This window comes from Blennius ocellaris (genome assembly GCF_963422515.1).
Source record: "Blennius ocellaris genome assembly, chromosome: 1".
In the NCBI taxonomy this organism is placed as follows: domain Eukaryota; kingdom Metazoa; phylum Chordata; class Actinopteri; order Blenniiformes; family Blenniidae; genus Blennius; species Blennius ocellaris.
In genome coordinates, this window is record NC_137650.1 from 33,390,693 (window position 1) to 33,408,751 (window position 18,059).

Genomic DNA, 18,059 nt, shown 5'->3' on the forward strand with positions numbered 1-18,059 from the left:
TGGCAGCAGGTAATGAAAACTGCAGGCGGGTGGCGACACAGATGCTCCGTCTCCTTCTCAGGTGTCGGCGGATCTGAAGACTCTAATTAGGATAAATTATTGATCCGGATTGTTTTTCTCCTCGGCGCTTTCTCAGAGCCAACAAACTGTTTTTGTGTATGACGAGCGAAAAAAAGACGACAAACTCTAACTGAAAACAGAAAAACATCACATACAACAAACTTTAATAAACTAGAACTACCAACATCTACATCAAAACTACAACTGAACACACGAAAGCGTCAAATTCAATAAACTACCGTAAAGAACTGCTACAAGTATGACAGACTACAACGGAACATGCAAAAGCGCCAACTACAACAAACTACAACACCTTCAAATTAAACAAATGGCTCCATCAATAATAAACAAGAAATAAAACTAACTACACCAAACAATGACTCCATCTATAATAAACTACAAGAAATAAAACAAATCGCTCTACCTATGACAAACACATAAAAGCTGTAACTGCAACAAACTACAAGAAACACCAACAAACTACAAAAATGGCCCAATCTGCAGCAAACTACAAATGAATACAGAAAAAACCTCAACTACACCTTGAAAGGAAAAACAATGGCCACATCAACAACAAACTACGAGTGAATACATAAACGTTGCTTCAAACTAAAATTAACAACAAACTACAACAATGTTTTCAAATGTATCAAACAATAACATCCATAAATGGAAAAAAGTCTTCAACCAGAACAAACTACAACGTTCCTAAATCACAACAAAAAGACTCTAAATACAATAAACAATGGCTGCAACTACAACAAACTACAACAAACCCCAACAAGGTACAAACAGGAACATCTGCAAAATAAACAAAATGCAATGTTGCAAATACAACAAACGTCCGTAATTATAAAAAAAAAACGTCCAACAACAACGCCACCAATTATAATAAACTACAACTAACAAGACCTCCAAACTACAACAAATGAGAAAAGCAGCAGCAAAGTAAACAACAGTAGCAGCAACTAAATCACCAACAGACACAAACACCTTCAACGATAAAAGCAACAGTATCAATTTTTAACTTTCACTTTGTATTTTTGAAATTCTTATCTTTTTAATCTGTGAAAAGCACTTTATAAATAAACTTTACCGGCAACAGCAACGAAAAAAAGAACAAACACCACAACAAAGACAATAAATCAACAAAAACGACCCACAATCACATCAACGACACACAAAACAGAAAATTATTATTTACCGATGTCCTGCTGTTAAAAGAATGTAAAAAGATCAGGTTATTTCACAGTTTCCGTTGAACGATGGACCCTCGTGACGAAGAATTGGAACAAACACAAGCGACACGGACGTTTAAGAAAAATGCTTTGTTTTTAATTTTGTACACCTTTAAAAAGCAACATTTTCAAAGCACAAAGATTTCCTCTGTATAGAAACACCTCTCTCCCGAAGGACTAAAAAAATGGTAGCATATGCACATTGTGCTTGGATTGCAGAGTCTGTACAACGGCTCTGGGCCTCTCGCGGTGTCACGACCCCAGTAAACATTTTATTGCATAAATCACATTTGACCTCAGCGGTCAATTGTTAAGTTGTTGTTTTTTTTTGTTGTTGTTTTTTTTTTTTAAACAGATGGTGGAAAAACAAAAGAAAAACCCAAGTAAGAAGCTCTGGTAAGCTGTTACACAGTGAACAACAGTAGCAGCTTTCTTAATGAAGGCGTCAAACATCGTCCTGTAAAGGAAAACAAAAACCAAAAACAAAATAAAGTGACGACAGACGACACTTGTGCTTTTATCTAATAAAATTAAAAAAAGATCGGAACGCTCCACAGACGACTCCCAACACTCCGCCACTCTTTTCCCGTGAGAACGATAGCAGGCTAAACACTAAACTCTAGTTGCACACCCCCGTTAACAAAAAGCAATTTTTACATTATCTGGTTTTTTTAAGGGTTTTTTTTTTTTGTTGTTTTTTGCTAAAATCTATTCACCCGACGTTGGAAAAAACTATCATCTGTCAGAAGGCAGTGTCTCTCTGCGGCGTCTCCGGTGAGACGCAACGTCGATAAATGCTTAATGGAAGTCGCTTCGCACAAAAATATACAGATTCAAAATAGACGATGACTTTGGTATAAACGACATGAAGTGTGTCACATGCACACAAGCAAACACACAAACTGGTCTTTGTTGTTTAAGGGGACCGGGACCCGGACCGCCACTGGCGGGGACCTTGATTTCTCAACGCTCCATTTGGAATTTCTCCTTTTTTTTTTTTGGCAAAATGGCTAATTATAGAGACAAATTGGACAGTACTGTCCTCGTGGACCGGGCGAGTACCGCGCACGTTTTGAAAAAGTGTGTCTGTGTGGCGAGAAGTGAGTGCAGTACCTGTACCGGACCCTTGGTGGAGCCGTGCGCATTCAGATCCAAACGAGAAATGGGCGTTTTTGCAGCAAAGATAAAATGCCAAAGACTTCTTCAGAATCGCTTCAAGAAATATTGCGATGTTCGGAGGATAGATGTTAATATCGCCTTAAGGATGGGAAGACACACACACAGACACAGAGACACACACACACACACACCCGTCAGTTCCTGAATGTTTCCTTTAAACTACTATAAAACTGATCAACTGGAGGAAAAGAAAAACTAAAAAACTCTGAACATTCATGCAACAAGGAAGCTCAACAGTTTGAAAAAAAATCTATATTTCAATAATTTTTTATGGAATACATCCGCTGCTCAACGGCCACGTTTTTAACCATTCTATATTATTTTATAACACAAGTATTTTGCTTTCGTCTTTTCAGGCGAGTAGGTTTTTACATCACACCTTTGACGTTTTGCCGCGTCATCATGAAGTTTTATAATGAACTAAAATGACGAGATTTAAGTCTGATGATTTAATCCGTGTCAGAAAAATGTTACCGTGTTGAAATTTGTAAAAGTACTGATCCACGCATTTCTTTGTTCGGTTTCAGTAAAAAAGCTTCGGGAAGCCGAGGCCTGAAAGTTCTGCCTCCCGTTAATAATCTGCGAGGCAGATCGATGAGGGCCTCATTGATGTCGAGGGCTCCGCTTTGTTTTTTTCCACGGCGACGCCACGGAAGTGCCGAGTCATCACGACTCCGCTGTGTTTCCGCGGCTCTCCGGCCTATTAGCCCGGTGAGTTGATAGCGTCTTGGCTGGCGTCTCTCTCTCTCTCTCGCTCCGCTCGCGTGAAAAGCGCTGAGTTCACGGACTCTCGGCGAGCGGGGCCCGCCGGGACCCGGCGTTCGCCCGTTATTGTCGATTTAGAGCGTTATGAATTGACACGGCGGTGATGGCGGCCCATGTGGATACGCAGAGCGGACGTCCGCACCGCCCACGCGCATCTCCTGCTATTAGCGCTCTGAAGGATGGGTTACAGAGGGAGGAAGATTCAGAGCATCCGTGTGTATTTGTTTAGTCGAGACCGTGTTTATAACATTTTATTATTACACTGTAGAGTTCCAAAGTCTTCCAATATGGGTGTTTGGAAAACAGGGACCCCCGAGCAAACAAGGAAGCTCCTCCGCTCTGCTGATGTAACGGCGCCGGATTATGATGTCATAACTGTGAGACGGAGCGAGAGGGGGAGGGGTGGAGGGGTGAGCAGAGGGAGAGGGGGGTCCCAAATCTAAGGGCTGAAACTTTTACCCCTTTGCCTTTGCCCTCGCTTTGGAGGCGGAGGGCTAAGGGGTAGGGGTACAAAAGAGAATTGGGATTGGGCCTTAGTCATTGTTGATCTGAAATGACCTCAAAAGTAGCCAAGAAGTCCAGCTTTTCTTCATGCGTCTACTGAATATTTCTAATAAACTGACTGCTGAAATGAAAAGATGTTTCTGAAGGGCCCGAATAGGAATCGCACTACCAACTTCTAGATCAGACACGACCAACAGCTCCATCAATAAACTGAACTATGAAATAAAGCTATAAAAAACAAACAGGACTGATAGTGAATCTCAGCCGAGCTTCGGACTGTTTTTAAACATTTCAGACCAATTTCTACTTATATTTAATACATTTTTAGCGTTTTTTAAATTACAATGCATTTCAGATTTATTCCCGACATCATAGAGAACCGCCTCACTACTCGTTTCTGTTCCCGGGACCATTAATAGACTGGTTTTTTTAAAACTTTGTGATCCAAGAAAACCACTTTTCTGTTGGCTTTTACTCAAAATTCCTCAGATGCTCGAGACTCCTAACGTGTGTAAATTTAATTAGAACTAACTTTGCATGGCTTGATAAAAAGCAACTTCCCGTCCCGTCTCGTCTCCTGCTTCACCTCCGTAGAGGCGTCTGCAGCTCGTCACCATGAATTATTGAGACGCTCTGTGGGATCGTCGCCGGGCCTGACGGGACGACGCAGCAGCTGCTGGCCTCGGATTCTGCAGAGCTGATTTATACGCAGCTATTTAACACAGAAAACCAAAGTTGATCTGTAATTACCTAATGTGACTCACGATTACAGTTTACTCGTATTTATGTGCATTTAGAGTAATGAGATTAGAAAAATAACTGTTTTTGTTCCAGTAGATTTCAAAGTGTGGAGATAAACAGGCAAAAAAACCCAAAGTTGTGCTTATTGGATTCGCTGAAGTTTAATAATAACCAGAATTCAGTTTTTAAGTTATTGATTCTATATGAAAGCTTATTTTAAATTGGCAATATTTCAGAATTGTGGGTTTCAATAAAGTATTTAAGTTTTTCACATATTTCTGCTTATGATTTGTTCGCTGTTTTTAAAAGGCTCAATGGCGCCCCCCAGAGGATTCCACAGAAAAAAACCCAAAACAAACTGTTTATATGTTGTTTTTCCTTATAGATATGTTTTTTTTTTTGTTTGGCAACTTTCTCTATTAGATCATTTGTAATATCTGTTATTTACATCTTAAATGATTTAATAAACTCTAAATCTGACAAGATGTGGTAAAAAAATACAGTTGCAGAAGGAAACCGGTGGATGCATTGAAGAAACAAAACAAAACACACACAAACTAGGTCTGTGCATAATTACAAACACGAGCTGGCGGAGAAACGGGGAGGAGAGCGAAGGTCAATGCTGCAGAAAATATAAATCCTGGAACGGAGCACGCCACGAAGTTTCAGTATTGAGAGCTACACACACACACGCACGCAAATTGTGTGTATGTAGTACGTTTGGTTTGTAAGTGCATACTGAAGTGTGTGATATAGGTTTGTTGTATGTGTACACCATTTGTGAATCCGTAACAATGTGTGTGGAAGTATATATGTGCGTGTATGTAATTAGATTTGTGTGTACACAAAAAAACCGTAAACAGTTGATATTTCCGTCTCTATAATACGATTTGCAAGTTTGCAAGACTTTTTGCAGCCAAACTGATGAATTGATAAAATGTGGGTGTTTTTTGTGTGTGTGATTTTAAAACCAGATTAAGATTTTCTACAAACTCTGGAACGTTGTTCTTCAGGTTTTCTCTGACGATCGTCAACAGCATTAGTTTGAAAGAAACAGGAAGTGACATGGAAGTTTTCAAATATGGTCATTTGCCAATAAAGGGTTACGTTCGCACCTTTCTTTATCACAAACCGAGACACACACACACACACACACACGCGTTAAATTATCCCGGGAACCGGCGGCTCTCGCTCGCGGACCTCCTAGAACCTCTGGTCTAGTTGTGCTTGGATCGGAAGCCCTTCATGTAGCTCTTCCAGCGCTTGACCACGTCCTTGAAGATGGGCGCGCTGTCGATGGAGGCGAGCAGCTGCAGCTGGTTGATGTGCGTGGTGTGGTAGTCCCAGCGCGCCAGGTTGAGCGACGTGCCCAGCATGAAGTGCCGCAGGTCGTAGATGCTGCCGGAGCCCGAGTCGTAGAGCGGCAGCATGGCCTTCAGCGACGCCATGCCGCGCTCGTACAGCAGCGCCGCGCCGCGGCCCAGCTTCTCGCCGGCCGTCTCCTTCAGGTCGTAGAGTCCCAGCAGCGAGTAGATGAAGCCGTTGAGCACGAAGGAGCCGGGCGTGGTGGGGTACTCCTCGTACCAGTCGTACTTGTCCATGAACACGGCCTTGACGCCGTGCTGCGCCGACGGCACCTTGTAGGGCCCCGTGGCCCTGACGGCGGCGCTGAGGTACGCCTGGTCCCTGGTGAGCAGGTAGGCCCGGACCAGCGTGGACATGGCCTGGCCCTGGGCCATGGCCGAGTACCAGCCGGGCTCCAGCGGCTGGAAGCCCTCGCCCAGCTTGCGGGTGACCATGATGGGCCAGCCGCCCTGCTTGTCCTGGTTGCGCACCAGCCAGTCGCTGGCGGCGAAGAAGGCGGCCATGTGGGCGGTGGTGGAGACGGTGACGTTGTCCACGAAGCCGCGCCCGTGCAGGACCAGCCGCACCACCCGGCGAGGCATGATCTGGGAGGAAGACGCAAACTGAACGGGTAGAAGTGGGATTTTTTTTTTTTAAAACCGGAGCCGCTCGGACGCAGCCGGAGTCGCCTGCACCGAGCGCTCACCACCACCACCACGGGGGACAAGACTTTGTGGTCAAAATAGATGAGAGAATAGGAAAAAGGTTATTTATTTACACATTTCATTTTGGGGGGGGAAAAAAAAAAATTGCATAGAGAAATAAGAAATTAATGTGGAAGAAGTTAGGGATGCACCGATACCACTTCTTTAAAGTAGCTAATTGCCAATAATGAATACAAGCACTTTTTGAATTCCATTAACCCTTGTGTGGCGTTCAAAAAAACTTCCTTATGTGGCGTTCGTGGCTGTTTTCATCCACTTCCACAAGTTTGACAGCCGTAAAATTATATCAGAAGAAAAAAAATTTCAACTTTTTTTTTGCATAAATCTGTTAATCAACCTCAGTCCTGATCAAAACTACCAAATATTTAAAAATATATATTTTTTATTAACCCTTTAAATGCCCATTTGATGAAGTTACTGTATCTGGTTCTGGTTCTGCAGGATTCTCCAGCTCTCTGTCTGGTTCTTCAGAAAAGTTCCAGATTTCAGTGTGGTTGTGAAAAGATTTCTTTTTCCCCATTTCCACTCACACGGTAGTGGTAGGTGTCCTCCGGAAAAGTGCCTTGAAACAGTTCTAATTTGGCTCTACAGAAATTGAATTGATTTTTAACGTCAATTTTCATCCTTCATAGTGAATAAAACCGATTTTAGTCAAAGTTCGTTTTCAATCAAATCTGATTTTGCCTGAATTAATTTTTTCAAAAGCACTTTTCATTTTATGCCAGAAGAAGAAAAAAAAACCCAAAACCCCTCTTGTCTTGCTCTGTGGTGCTTTGACCTCCAGTGTTTCTGCCCTGTGGACGGTCCGACTCACCTTGGTGGACTTCACGGCCTTGGTGTTGGACAGCCCCACGCCCTTCTTCAGGTCGGTGACCAGGTCCCGGGTCAGCGTGCTCCAGGAGGTCCGGGCGCCGATGCCGTAGGTGATGTCCCGGTCCTTGAAGGCGATGAGCCGCGTGTTGGTCACGTAGTGGATGGTGAAGGGCGGCCCCTTCTCCGTGGTCTCCAGGACCACCGACACGCTGCCGTTGGACACGAACCTGATGTCCAGGCTGAGGACGAAGTCTTTGGCGTTTCCCAGCTGCCGCTGAATGCCGTCCGACGACTCTGCGCGGGACAACGGAGGACTTAATGGCCCGTTCACGTCGGGATTCGGAGCCACTGAAAACACAACTTTCAAGAAAATCCTTCAAACCCGGTCTCCGTGGAAGCGGCGGGGGGGGGGGGTGCAACTTTTCAAAAAAAAAAAAAAAAAAGTTCCTTCTCCCTGGAAACACATGCACCACGGCCCTAGTAAAGAGTTGTTCTGCACACGCTCAGTAGACGGATAACAAGGTTTGGACACCGAGTCCAGATTCTCCTGGGACTCGGCACTTTTATTTTGACAGTCGCTGCAATAACAACGCCTGAACGTCTGTGTTCTGCCACTGTAAATGTTTATCGCGTGTGGTTTCATTACAAAAACAACCAACAGCGCCGACTCGTGGACCGGAATGCAAACTGCATTTCTGCCGTTTGTGTAAACTTACATCGGTTTTGTGTGCAAAAACAAAAAATGATGCATTTTCCCTTGAAATGTCACGTTAACAGGTCGGTGAGCCAGCTCAGTCACACACAGACACGTTTGAGTATTTGTTGAAGTTTCCTACAAAAAATAAATAAATAAAACATTTTTCTCCAACATTTTAGTGCGTTGGGCCTGGAAACACATGACGCCTCACGATGTGATTCTTAAACCCTTCAAACAGGCAGCGCATGATAAAGGTTCTTTTTATAGCCGGCTGTCTGGAAGCCTTTAAACACACCCTCCCTTGATAGTCTGTTTATATCAGAGCTCCCGTGTCACCTTATTAGACTTTGAAGATTAAACAACTTTGGAAATAAACTGAAAATTGCCATTTTTATTAGATGAGCTACTGTATTGTTATTGCTGTGTGTGTGTGTGTGTGTGTGTGTGTGTGTGTGTGTGTGTGTGTGTGTGTGTGTGTGTGTGTGTGTGTGTGTGTGTGTGTGTGTGTGTGTGTGTGTGTGTGTGTGTGTGTGTGTGTGTGTGTGTGTGTGTGTGTGTGTGTGTGTGTGTTTGCAAACACTCAGAGCTTGTGCAGGTCCTCCTGGGACGTACAGTACAGATGTGTCACTGCACACTGGGTTTAATTAGGACGGGAGGAAAGAGTCGAGCAGCAGGAAGGAGGAGGAGGAGAAGAAGCTCGGCATCGCCGGCTTCTCTCCCTCGTTCCTCCACATCTCGCCGACAAAAGCAGAGACAGAAACTCAAGACGACGTTCACTTTTCCAGACTGTCGCCCGGCAAGCTGCTCCGACTGTCACTTCACTTCGCTGGAAGCTCAACACTTCTTTTCAAGCCCGTCAAACTGTGGTTTTTCCCCAGAGTGGGACGCGACTGCAGCTCCTGCAGTTCCTGCAGCTCCTGCAGCTCCTGCAGCTCCTGCAGCGGGTGAGAGGAGCTGCATCCGTATCCTGGCCACTAAGACGGGCCTGTTCAATGTGGCCGCCTGCAGCGTTCACTAGAACACTTCAGTGTGAAGCAGATCAGAACCTCCAGATCAGAGTCTGGGACGAGAGACAGAGACAGAGAGAGAGAGACAGAGACAGAGACAGAGAGAAAAAGAGAGAGAGAGAGATAAAGAGAGAGAGAGAGATAAAGAGAGAGAGAGAGACTGAGCGAGAGACAGAGAGAGAGACAGAGACAGAGAGACAGACACAGAGAGACAGAGAGAGAGACGTCCACGAGAGACACAGCGAGAGAGACGTCCACGAGAGACAGAGACAGAGAGACAGAGAGAGAGAGAGCGAGAGAGAGAGAGCGAGAGAGAACGAGGTGGATGTTGGTGCAGCAGAGTGCAGAACCTTCTCTCTGTAGGCCGTCTCGTTATTTCTACTTCTCTTTTGGAAGTAGGACTATTGTGGCAGGCTTCAAGCTGGGGGGGTGGTAGTGGGTAGTAACAAAAATAAATCGATTGAATAGATTTATCGAATTTGGAAGCAAATAAAATATTTTTATTTCGCAAATAGTTTATCAGCATTTACCACGTTGAGTTCTACCAATCCTCGTGGGTTTCTGTAACTGCTGTAGCACTTTGTTTAAACCTTCATTGTAAAATATATGAATGACAGACCAAGAAAAGGGGGGGGGGGGGGGGGGGGGGGGTTGAGAAGCACCATCGATCTCTGCTTTGGCCTCGTTAGGAAGAAAAAGAAAAAGAAAGAACTTTTCCTAATCAAGGCTCCCCAAAGGATGCAGAGGTGTGGGTTTCCAAAGGGAAGGGGGAGTAAAGTAAAGCCTGAGACGAGGGAGGGTGAAAATGAGTCGGTAGACAACGAGACGGAGGAGATCTCACATGACGAGAGCTGAGGCAGCAGATGAAGCGGCTGAGACACAAAGGCAGTCGATCAGGAGGAGAATGAAGGGAAGAGACAGTCAGGCAGGGGCCTCTGGATGACTACGGCTCTTTAATGCACTCATAAATCCATTACTTAAGGCAATCCACAGAGTAAGTGGATTTGTACTCTGGCCCTGTGATTACTCTGCCATCAATAACGGATGGGCAGGGAATATAGAGGAGATTCCACCTCCGCCGCTCCGGCTTGTTTAGCAATCAGTCCGAAGGTGCTGCCGGAAATAATGTCATCGTGAAAGGGGGGGGTGGGGGGGGGGGGGGGTCTTCAGGTGAAAACGTAAAAACTTCCGTTGCAGTTTCGTCCGTTCACATGACGACGACGCTCCCCGCTGTGGAAAAATGACTCTGGAGGTTTAAAAAACAATAACAACTTTTAACCTTCAGAGTGACTCCGCCCAGATTCTCCTGGGATGTGTATGTGGTTTCATTACAAACAACAAACATCACAAACAGACTCTCGCAAAATGAGAAGGGTTCCTGCAAATCGTCTGACAAGTAATCGGTCTCATTTCCACGGCGTTCACTCGAGGCCGATGATAAAAAATAAATAAATCATCATGCGGGTCACGAGCCGACCTGAACAACTGGACTTTGTGATGTTGGTAATAGCAGGCGTGTTTTAAATTTTCTTCCTTTCTGTTTCGTGAATGTGTCTTTAAGAACACATTGACAATAAAACCTGTGTATAATGATTATTTTTTTATTTTTTATATAAACCATTCTTGATTATAGAGCCCAGCCGTGTCATTTTGCATGGAGACTGTGAGTGGGAAGCATTTTTCCTCCCACTGATTCCAATTTGGACTCAGTTTCAACGTCGATAAAGTTAGAATTGCTTATGAAAATAAACCCTATAATTAAGACACATTTATGTTTTCCATTTTTTTTTAGGTCATGTATACACTAATTTAAATATATGGTGAAATAAGATTCCAGTCGATTCGAATGATGTGTTGTGAGCAGATGATAAAAATGCTCATATTAAAATTCAATCTTGAATTTTTAATTTAAAAAAAATTACCATTGGAAAGATATTCCATTTCTGCATGCATCACCTTCTTTCTTTTGATTTTGTTGGATCCAACAACTTATTTTGTGATGATCGAGATCATGCTACTAATAATGCCAGTTTATAATCATAATATCACTGCTACTAAAACTGTACAGTTTTTCTGCTCAATTAAAAACTATGCATGTTCGTTTTTGGTTCAAAACTTCAACAGGCCACAAGTGAGTGCTGCTGTTTGTTTTCGTAATGAAAAACCAAACACATTAAACAACATTCTAAAAAGCGATGGAAGCTCACAAGACATTCTCGTGGACAGTCGACCCGAGTTGGATTGTCACCGCAGTGACTGTCAAAATAAAACTACCACGTCCAGGAGAACATGGACTGGGAGTCACGACACTCTGGAGGAAAACGTTATTGTTCATGTGAGCACACGTGTTCAGCAGCACCGTTTCGGAAGCGTAAAACCAGAGGGGACAGAGCGTTCTCTGTTGTCGGCCCTAAGCTGTGGAACGCTCTGCCCCTCCACGTCCGAACAGCCCCCCCCCCCCCCCCCCCCCCACTGTGGACTGTTTTAAATCACGTCTTAAAACCCACTTTATTCTCAGGCTTTTAACGCCGCGTGAGTCGTGTGGTCCCCTGTGTCTTTTTATTTATTTTATTGCTTTTTAAGCGTTTTTATATTTCTATTTATTCTTTTAAATTGTTTTATTCTTATTTGTAGTTTTTTAATGTGTTTGTAGTTTTTATTTTTATTGATGGTTTTATACTTATTTAGTGTTGGAGCTAATTTTCCGGTTTTATTGTTTTTATGTGCAGTCTCACGTGCAGCACTTTGGAAACGCTTTGTTGTTTAAATGTGCTATATAAAAAAAGTGGATTGGATTGGAAGTTGCGTTTTAACCCGTTTCCACAGAGACGGAGTTGCATTTTTCAGTAGCTTCCGGCAGTGTTTTGTACCCTCATTTGAAAACGCCATATGAACGGAGGTGGAAAGTGGGGGCGGAGGCCGTTGTCGGGATGTCGTCACAGCGTCTCGGTGTGAACGATGTCAGGCCGGCCAATCGCACGACGGCTTGTGAATATCAAAGCCATAAGTCAGCGCTTCATTTTCCTCCCGGTCCTCGTCTGGAGAAACTCCACAAAACATGTTTTCTGAACTATCGATCGGCGACATGAAGGTGGCGGCTGTCGGGCCGTGCTGGGTCAGGAATGTGCAGATGGAAGATTGTGGGAGGAGGAGGGGGGGGGGGGGGGAGGGGGGGGTGATAATCAGGGGACACACCATTGATCTTCTTGTCACACTGTGAGGGATTGTTCCACACCCGTGGCCTCCTTACAGTACGGACGGGGGGAAAAAAAAAAAAAAGGGAGGGGTGTCAGAAAGAGAAAGTGACAGCAGGGGGAAGAGAAGTTTGATGAGAGAGCAGAGAGAGGAATTAGAGCCGCTCCACCAAATGTGACAATTAGGAGACAGCCGAGGGCCGGCGAGAGGGCGGGGACGAGTGCACGGAGGTGGAAGACGAAAAGAAACGCACCAGATTGAAATACAGAATGAGAAAAAAATGGAGGGAGAGAGAGAAAGAATATACATTTTTCAGTTGTTTTTGAATAAAAGTTGTGCGACGAGCCAAACTGGAAAAAAAAAAAAATAAATAGAAGTGACTTTTCGTCTGTGAACTCTCATATACACCGACTTTACAGTGGAGCACCTCTCTGTGTGAATTCCTTTCATAACGTTCCATACCCACCTACTGTGAACGCAACTGGACTTCCTGTGCAATACTTTACAATGTGCAATATCATTTTTACTTTCCACCCACAATGTGAACACATCTTGTATATAGTATATTTATTTCCTGTAAATGACACACATCATACTGGACTGTGCACCTTACCTCCTTTACACCCCCACCCTCCTCCTTGCACTATTTTCCTTACTATGTCTTTCACATATTCTGCACTTTCTTTTTCTTAATATGTTTTTTACATATTCTCTACACTGTTGCTGGAGTTGTTTTTAATCTTATTGTACCTGGTATAGTGACAATAAAAAGGCATTCTATTCTATTCTATGCTATTCGTCACCCCCACGGCTGGGAATGTTTTAGTACTATTAAAAGTGTTTATGTGATGTTGTGTGACCGTATGACATGAGCATGTCTTGTAAAAAAGCCATTAAAGAGACGAGCTTAATGCCGTCACTTCCTAATAAGGATAATGGAGGGTAATCGTCTGTGGCTGACGGCGTCTGGATACAGATGTGACCGCCGATATTGGCGTTGTGGCTCAGCGAAACAGAGTTAAAAATGCATTTTATTAATTATTATTTTCAATTCATGTTTGTTATTGTTATGTTGAGTATTTGTGAATTTGATCTCAATAGTTTCTTTTCATTGCCAATATTTGATTGATTTTGCTTTATTTTTTAAATCGCCTTTTTGCAGTCTGTCTGGTTTGTCCCTCCCGGGCCTCCGTCGTTCCTCCCGTTATCCTCAGTGTTGGTTTTAATAGCTGAGGGCAAGTTGTATTGGAATTCACTGCCGTGACATCGTGCTGCTTTGTCTATAAGTGTAGTAGTTTATGTCGAGGCTTTTGCTGAATATAGTTTGTCATAGTGTGGCGTCATGTTACTGAGCTGCTTGGTTTGGTTTTAACCTCTATTTTAACTTTCAGAGACATATATAGGTTCTTTCATTTTGGCGCGATTTGCCAGTAAAGGCACGCCGCCCGGGTGAACACTATTTGTTTTATGTTGAGAACCAGAGTGGAGAAAGGCCAGTGAGAAGATTAATTATATTTTAAATCTTTTCTGCAGGTATGTTTTAAATTTTTGTTGTATTTCCGTTCATTTGTCCCACCCCGTGCATCGTATTTATGTATCCAACAGATGGCAGTATTACAAATTTTGTATTTGATTGGATTTCATTGTTCAGATTTAATGTTCAAAATTTACTTTTTAAACTGTTGTCAGTGTTTTAATGGCTGAGGAACCAGAAAGGCCAGTGAGAAGATTCATTATATTTAAAATCTTTTTCTGCAGTGAATAAAATCAAGACTGAAGAACACTCAATCGACTCGTCGTTATTTCGAAGTCTAAATCACGTCCATCACATCAGTGTTTTTCAACCTTTTTGAGCCAAGGAACACTTTATTCTTTGGAAAAATCTGGAGCCACACCACCACCCAAAAATGTTAAAATGTGAAACTCTGTCGCCTCTATTAACAATATAAAGTCATTCTCATCAACGTTTTATCAACAGGAATCAAATAAATACAGAAAAAAAAGTATTTCCTAATTTCTTTTTTTTAATAGTGACTCCCTCAGTGTGAAACCTGGACCTGATGGATGAAGAGCTGAGATCCTGGTTCACATTCTTCCTTTTCAAAAACTTCTCCATCACTGTCACTGACACAGTACTTTGATACAAGATGGTAGCAGGAGGTGGAGATTAACCAGACTGACGTCTGTCAGTTTCGATTTCACCGGCAAAGTTCTGTGCTGCCCTCTAGTGGCGAAGAGTATTGTAGCGATCACTGAGTTGGTCGCTGCAGGGCATGATGGGAGTTCAGGTTATGTGTTGCCGGAGGTTATTGAGGGTCATTGTCGGGGTTGTTGTGTGTGTCGATTTGTGCTTGTGTTGTGTTTTTGTTCCTCGGTTCAGATAGTTAATTATTTTGTCTAGTTTGGTTTGTTGGATGTTGGTGAGCAACCGTGAGTGAGAAATGTGTTGTGTGGAGTCTCATCCTGTTATGAAGTTCCCGTTGTGTGTGATCATGTCAAAATAAAAGCCTCTGGTGATCAGCTGGCAGAAAAGAATCTCGGCTCAGAGCAATTCTTCCGTGGCGCGAAATTCGATAATTTCCCACGGCACACCTGACTAGATCTCGCGGAACACCAGTGTGCCACAGTGGCTTAAAAACACTGCGTTAACATCAGCACGGTGAAAACCCTTGTCGACTCGGAGTGTTTCGTTGTGTCTGGTTAAGTAGAAACCAAAGCCGGATGAAACGTTGCACTGTAGCGAGGCCGACTGTGCTAGCGGCGGCGTGACGTACCTGCGGCGCTGAACTGACGCACCGCGCTAGCTCTGCCGGAGTCGTAGACGCGCGTCAGGCTGCAGCACTTCGCCACGCTCCAGCCCGCCAGGCCCCGCTCGTCGCCCGTGTCGTAGACCTCCACGCTGGGGGCGTGCTCCGTCAGGTTCTTGCTGTAGTGGCTCAGGCCGTACTGGGCGATCTGGATGGCGTAGAAGTAGCCCTGGGGCCCCCACTGGGTGGACAGAGGGACGCCTGGACGGAAGACGAGCAGAGGACACTCGGTGAACGCGGGTTTTTTTTTTTTTTTTTTCTGCAGCTCTTTATAACAATCAGACGTGTTCAGCTCGTTTCAGTTCAGGGGCCACGTTCAATCCAATTTCATCCCCGAGTCCTCGGGGAGCCGGGAAACTTCATTTCATTTTTTTTCCCCATTTCATTTTATTATTCATTTCATTCATTTAAAACAACGCAACAGCAGCATTTCATATGAATGAAAAGGAGCAGAAAGAAGTCAAACTTATAACGCCTGCCCCTTGTCAACACAAAATCATTTACAGTTCCAGTTCATTCACATGCAGCGTCTTTTTCCAAAACATCAAACACAAAATAAATAAATAAGGTTGATCTGCTGCTCCGCAGTGTCGTATTTCTGTAACATTGATAATTTAACAAGTTTCTTAAACACATCAATGGATTTAGAAGTTTTAATTTTAAAATCAAGACTGTTCCACAGACCGACTCCTTCCATTGAGGTGCATTTTTCCATTATGGCCGATTGAAACCTGGGTTTTGTAAAAAACCTCAGTTCCTTTCAGTTCATATCTACTTTTTCTCTTGGCGAACCTGTTTTACAATTTGTTCGGTAAAATTTCCAGATGAGCTTTAAACATGGTTTTTAGAAGGTTATACGCCACTAAATCTTTAAATTTCAGTGTTTTTAGTTGTCTAAATAAAGGATTAGTATGGTCTCTGTAACCACTTCCAAAGTAGTAGTACCTTTAAATTTAAACTTGCTGTGACGCAGATTGGAAACCCCTGGACACCCCTGCTCTAAATATTTAGCTAAAGTTATATATAACTGTGAGATACTGTGGGAGTAACGAATCGCCGTACTTTCTGGAGTAAAAGATGCAGAAAGTTGCATCTGCCCAAAAGAAAAGGAAAAAAAAAAAGTGTCATGATACAAAAATCAATCAAGCCTCACTGGTGTTTATTTGCATTCAGAAACATCTGGGCCAGGGTGACGGCTTTTCCTTTGATTACTGTTCAAGAAATCTTGATAAAACACGATAAATACAAAGTAAATCTAGTAAATACTTGATGACAACACAATCTCTTTTTTTTTTTTAATTGTAAGATGATTTGAAACAAATATAAAATAGTATTAATTGTTATTTTATGCAAATATAAATGAACAAATGTATTTATTTGAGGACCAGGGTGAGTTCAGGTGATCAGGATTACCACAGTGTCCACAATAATGATCATTTCGACAATTGGACAAATTATTCTGATTATAATCAGAACCAGCCTTTGATCGTTTGCAGTTCCAGCTCCATGTGTCCAAATGTTTTACATCATTCAATCCATCCATCCATCAAAAGAAAACACACTTCCAGGTGTGGTAAACGGTGAAAACCCAAGGTAAAGTGCAGCGCTTCACCGGAGGCGACCCTGACTGTTCCGCCAGCCAGAAATAGCTCCGGCAGGGAGGAGAATCAGTCTGATTAACAGATAGCTCACTTTCAGACCTTGTGATGGAGAGGGCACATGTGCTACCCGATCTCCCCGTCCTCCTGAGGAAGAGCTAATACACTCGGATTAAGGCAGAAAATGAGCCGCCACCTTTCAAACTAATCACCGCGGCTCAACACAGTGTGCTTTTCAGGTTCACACCGACTCAGGTTATTGTAATCGGGTGGCATTTTGTTAAAATATGTAACGCATGTGCAACGGGTTTTTACATTTTGCCGTTTTCTGCTGATGTGAGAAAAATATCCCAGACCGTGACAAAAAAAGAACATTATCAAGCTACCTGCTTTCTCTTTATCGGTAATCTATCCGTGTCGTCTCCTCCTATGGATCCATTTGGTTTGTATCCTTCCATCTACACAAGCTGGTCTCTACCCGTCTCCTCTGTACGACTACATGGATCTACCAGGTCTCCATTTTATCCATCCACCTGGTCTCTATGGAATCTCTATTAGAAAGGACAGTCGTTGTCCTGGAAGTGACCAATCAATCATGACAAGTTGAAACCGTTCCTATTAGACCTCCATTGGCCATTGGTATGAGGAATTTAAGTTTGGATTGGACTGTTCGGGACACTTAAAGGGAAGCAGAGTACTGATTGAGCCTCAGTTTGGTGAAGTACTATGAAGTAGTGTTGTAGTCAAGACCCCCGAACCCAAGACCAAGTTTAAAAACCAAGACTTCAAGGCAGAGTCAAGATCAAGACACAAATGCTCCAACACCAAGACTAAAGCATCATAAAACCAAGACCTTCAGAGGCCCAAGACTGAGTCAGGAACAAGATCTTGAAAAAAATGGCCTTGAGGCCGACTGGTCTTGAGTACTACAACACTACTATGAAGTATTTCCACATAAAACTGGTGACAGTCCAACCCTTCGATCGCCAATCAGGCCAATCCTACTCACCATCCACCTCGTCTTTATCAATTCTATATCTCTTTGATCTCTATTTGTTCCGTACGAAATCCTATAGTACTCAAATTCCAAGTACCCTTTCCACGCCCGGTGTATTTCAGTGAGGAGAATCTTTAAGATGCAATCACCCGTTTCCAGATGGGTAAACCTCGCATCAGACTGGGCGAAGCCGTCGCAGCTTTCAGGAGGGACACATTAGTGTAAATGGTTGGAGACAGTCTCTCATTTTACTGCTTAGAAATCATGGAACTGCTGATAATGAGCATAATGTTAATAACGATAATAAAAAATGTCATTCTGGCATCATTTCAGCTCATAAAATTTGCTTCCAAGTGCTCCACAAACCAGAAAAAAAGCCATTTCAGCAG

At 43.3% G+C, this 18,059-nt stretch overlaps 1 protein-coding gene across 2 annotated transcripts in view; it reads right to left on the minus strand.

The window, feature by feature from the left end:
• Positions 1 to 1,393: 1,393 nt before the first annotated feature.
• Positions 1,394 to 18,059, minus strand: part of glceb (glucuronic acid epimerase b) — a 78,211-nt gene continuing 61,545 nt past the window's right edge. For both annotated transcript variants that reach the window (XM_080496918.1, XM_080496917.1), the window contains exons 4-6: positions 15,043 to 15,276; positions 7,371 to 7,663; positions 1,394 to 6,436 (exon numbers count right to left, since the gene is read on the minus strand). In XM_080496918.1, the coding sequence (XP_080353044.1) occupies positions 5,705 to 6,436; positions 7,371 to 7,663; positions 15,043 to 15,276 (1,259 nt within the window). In that variant the 3' untranslated portion in view covers positions 1,394 to 5,704. The remainder of the gene's footprint in view (positions 6,437 to 7,370; positions 7,664 to 15,042; positions 15,277 to 18,059) is intronic.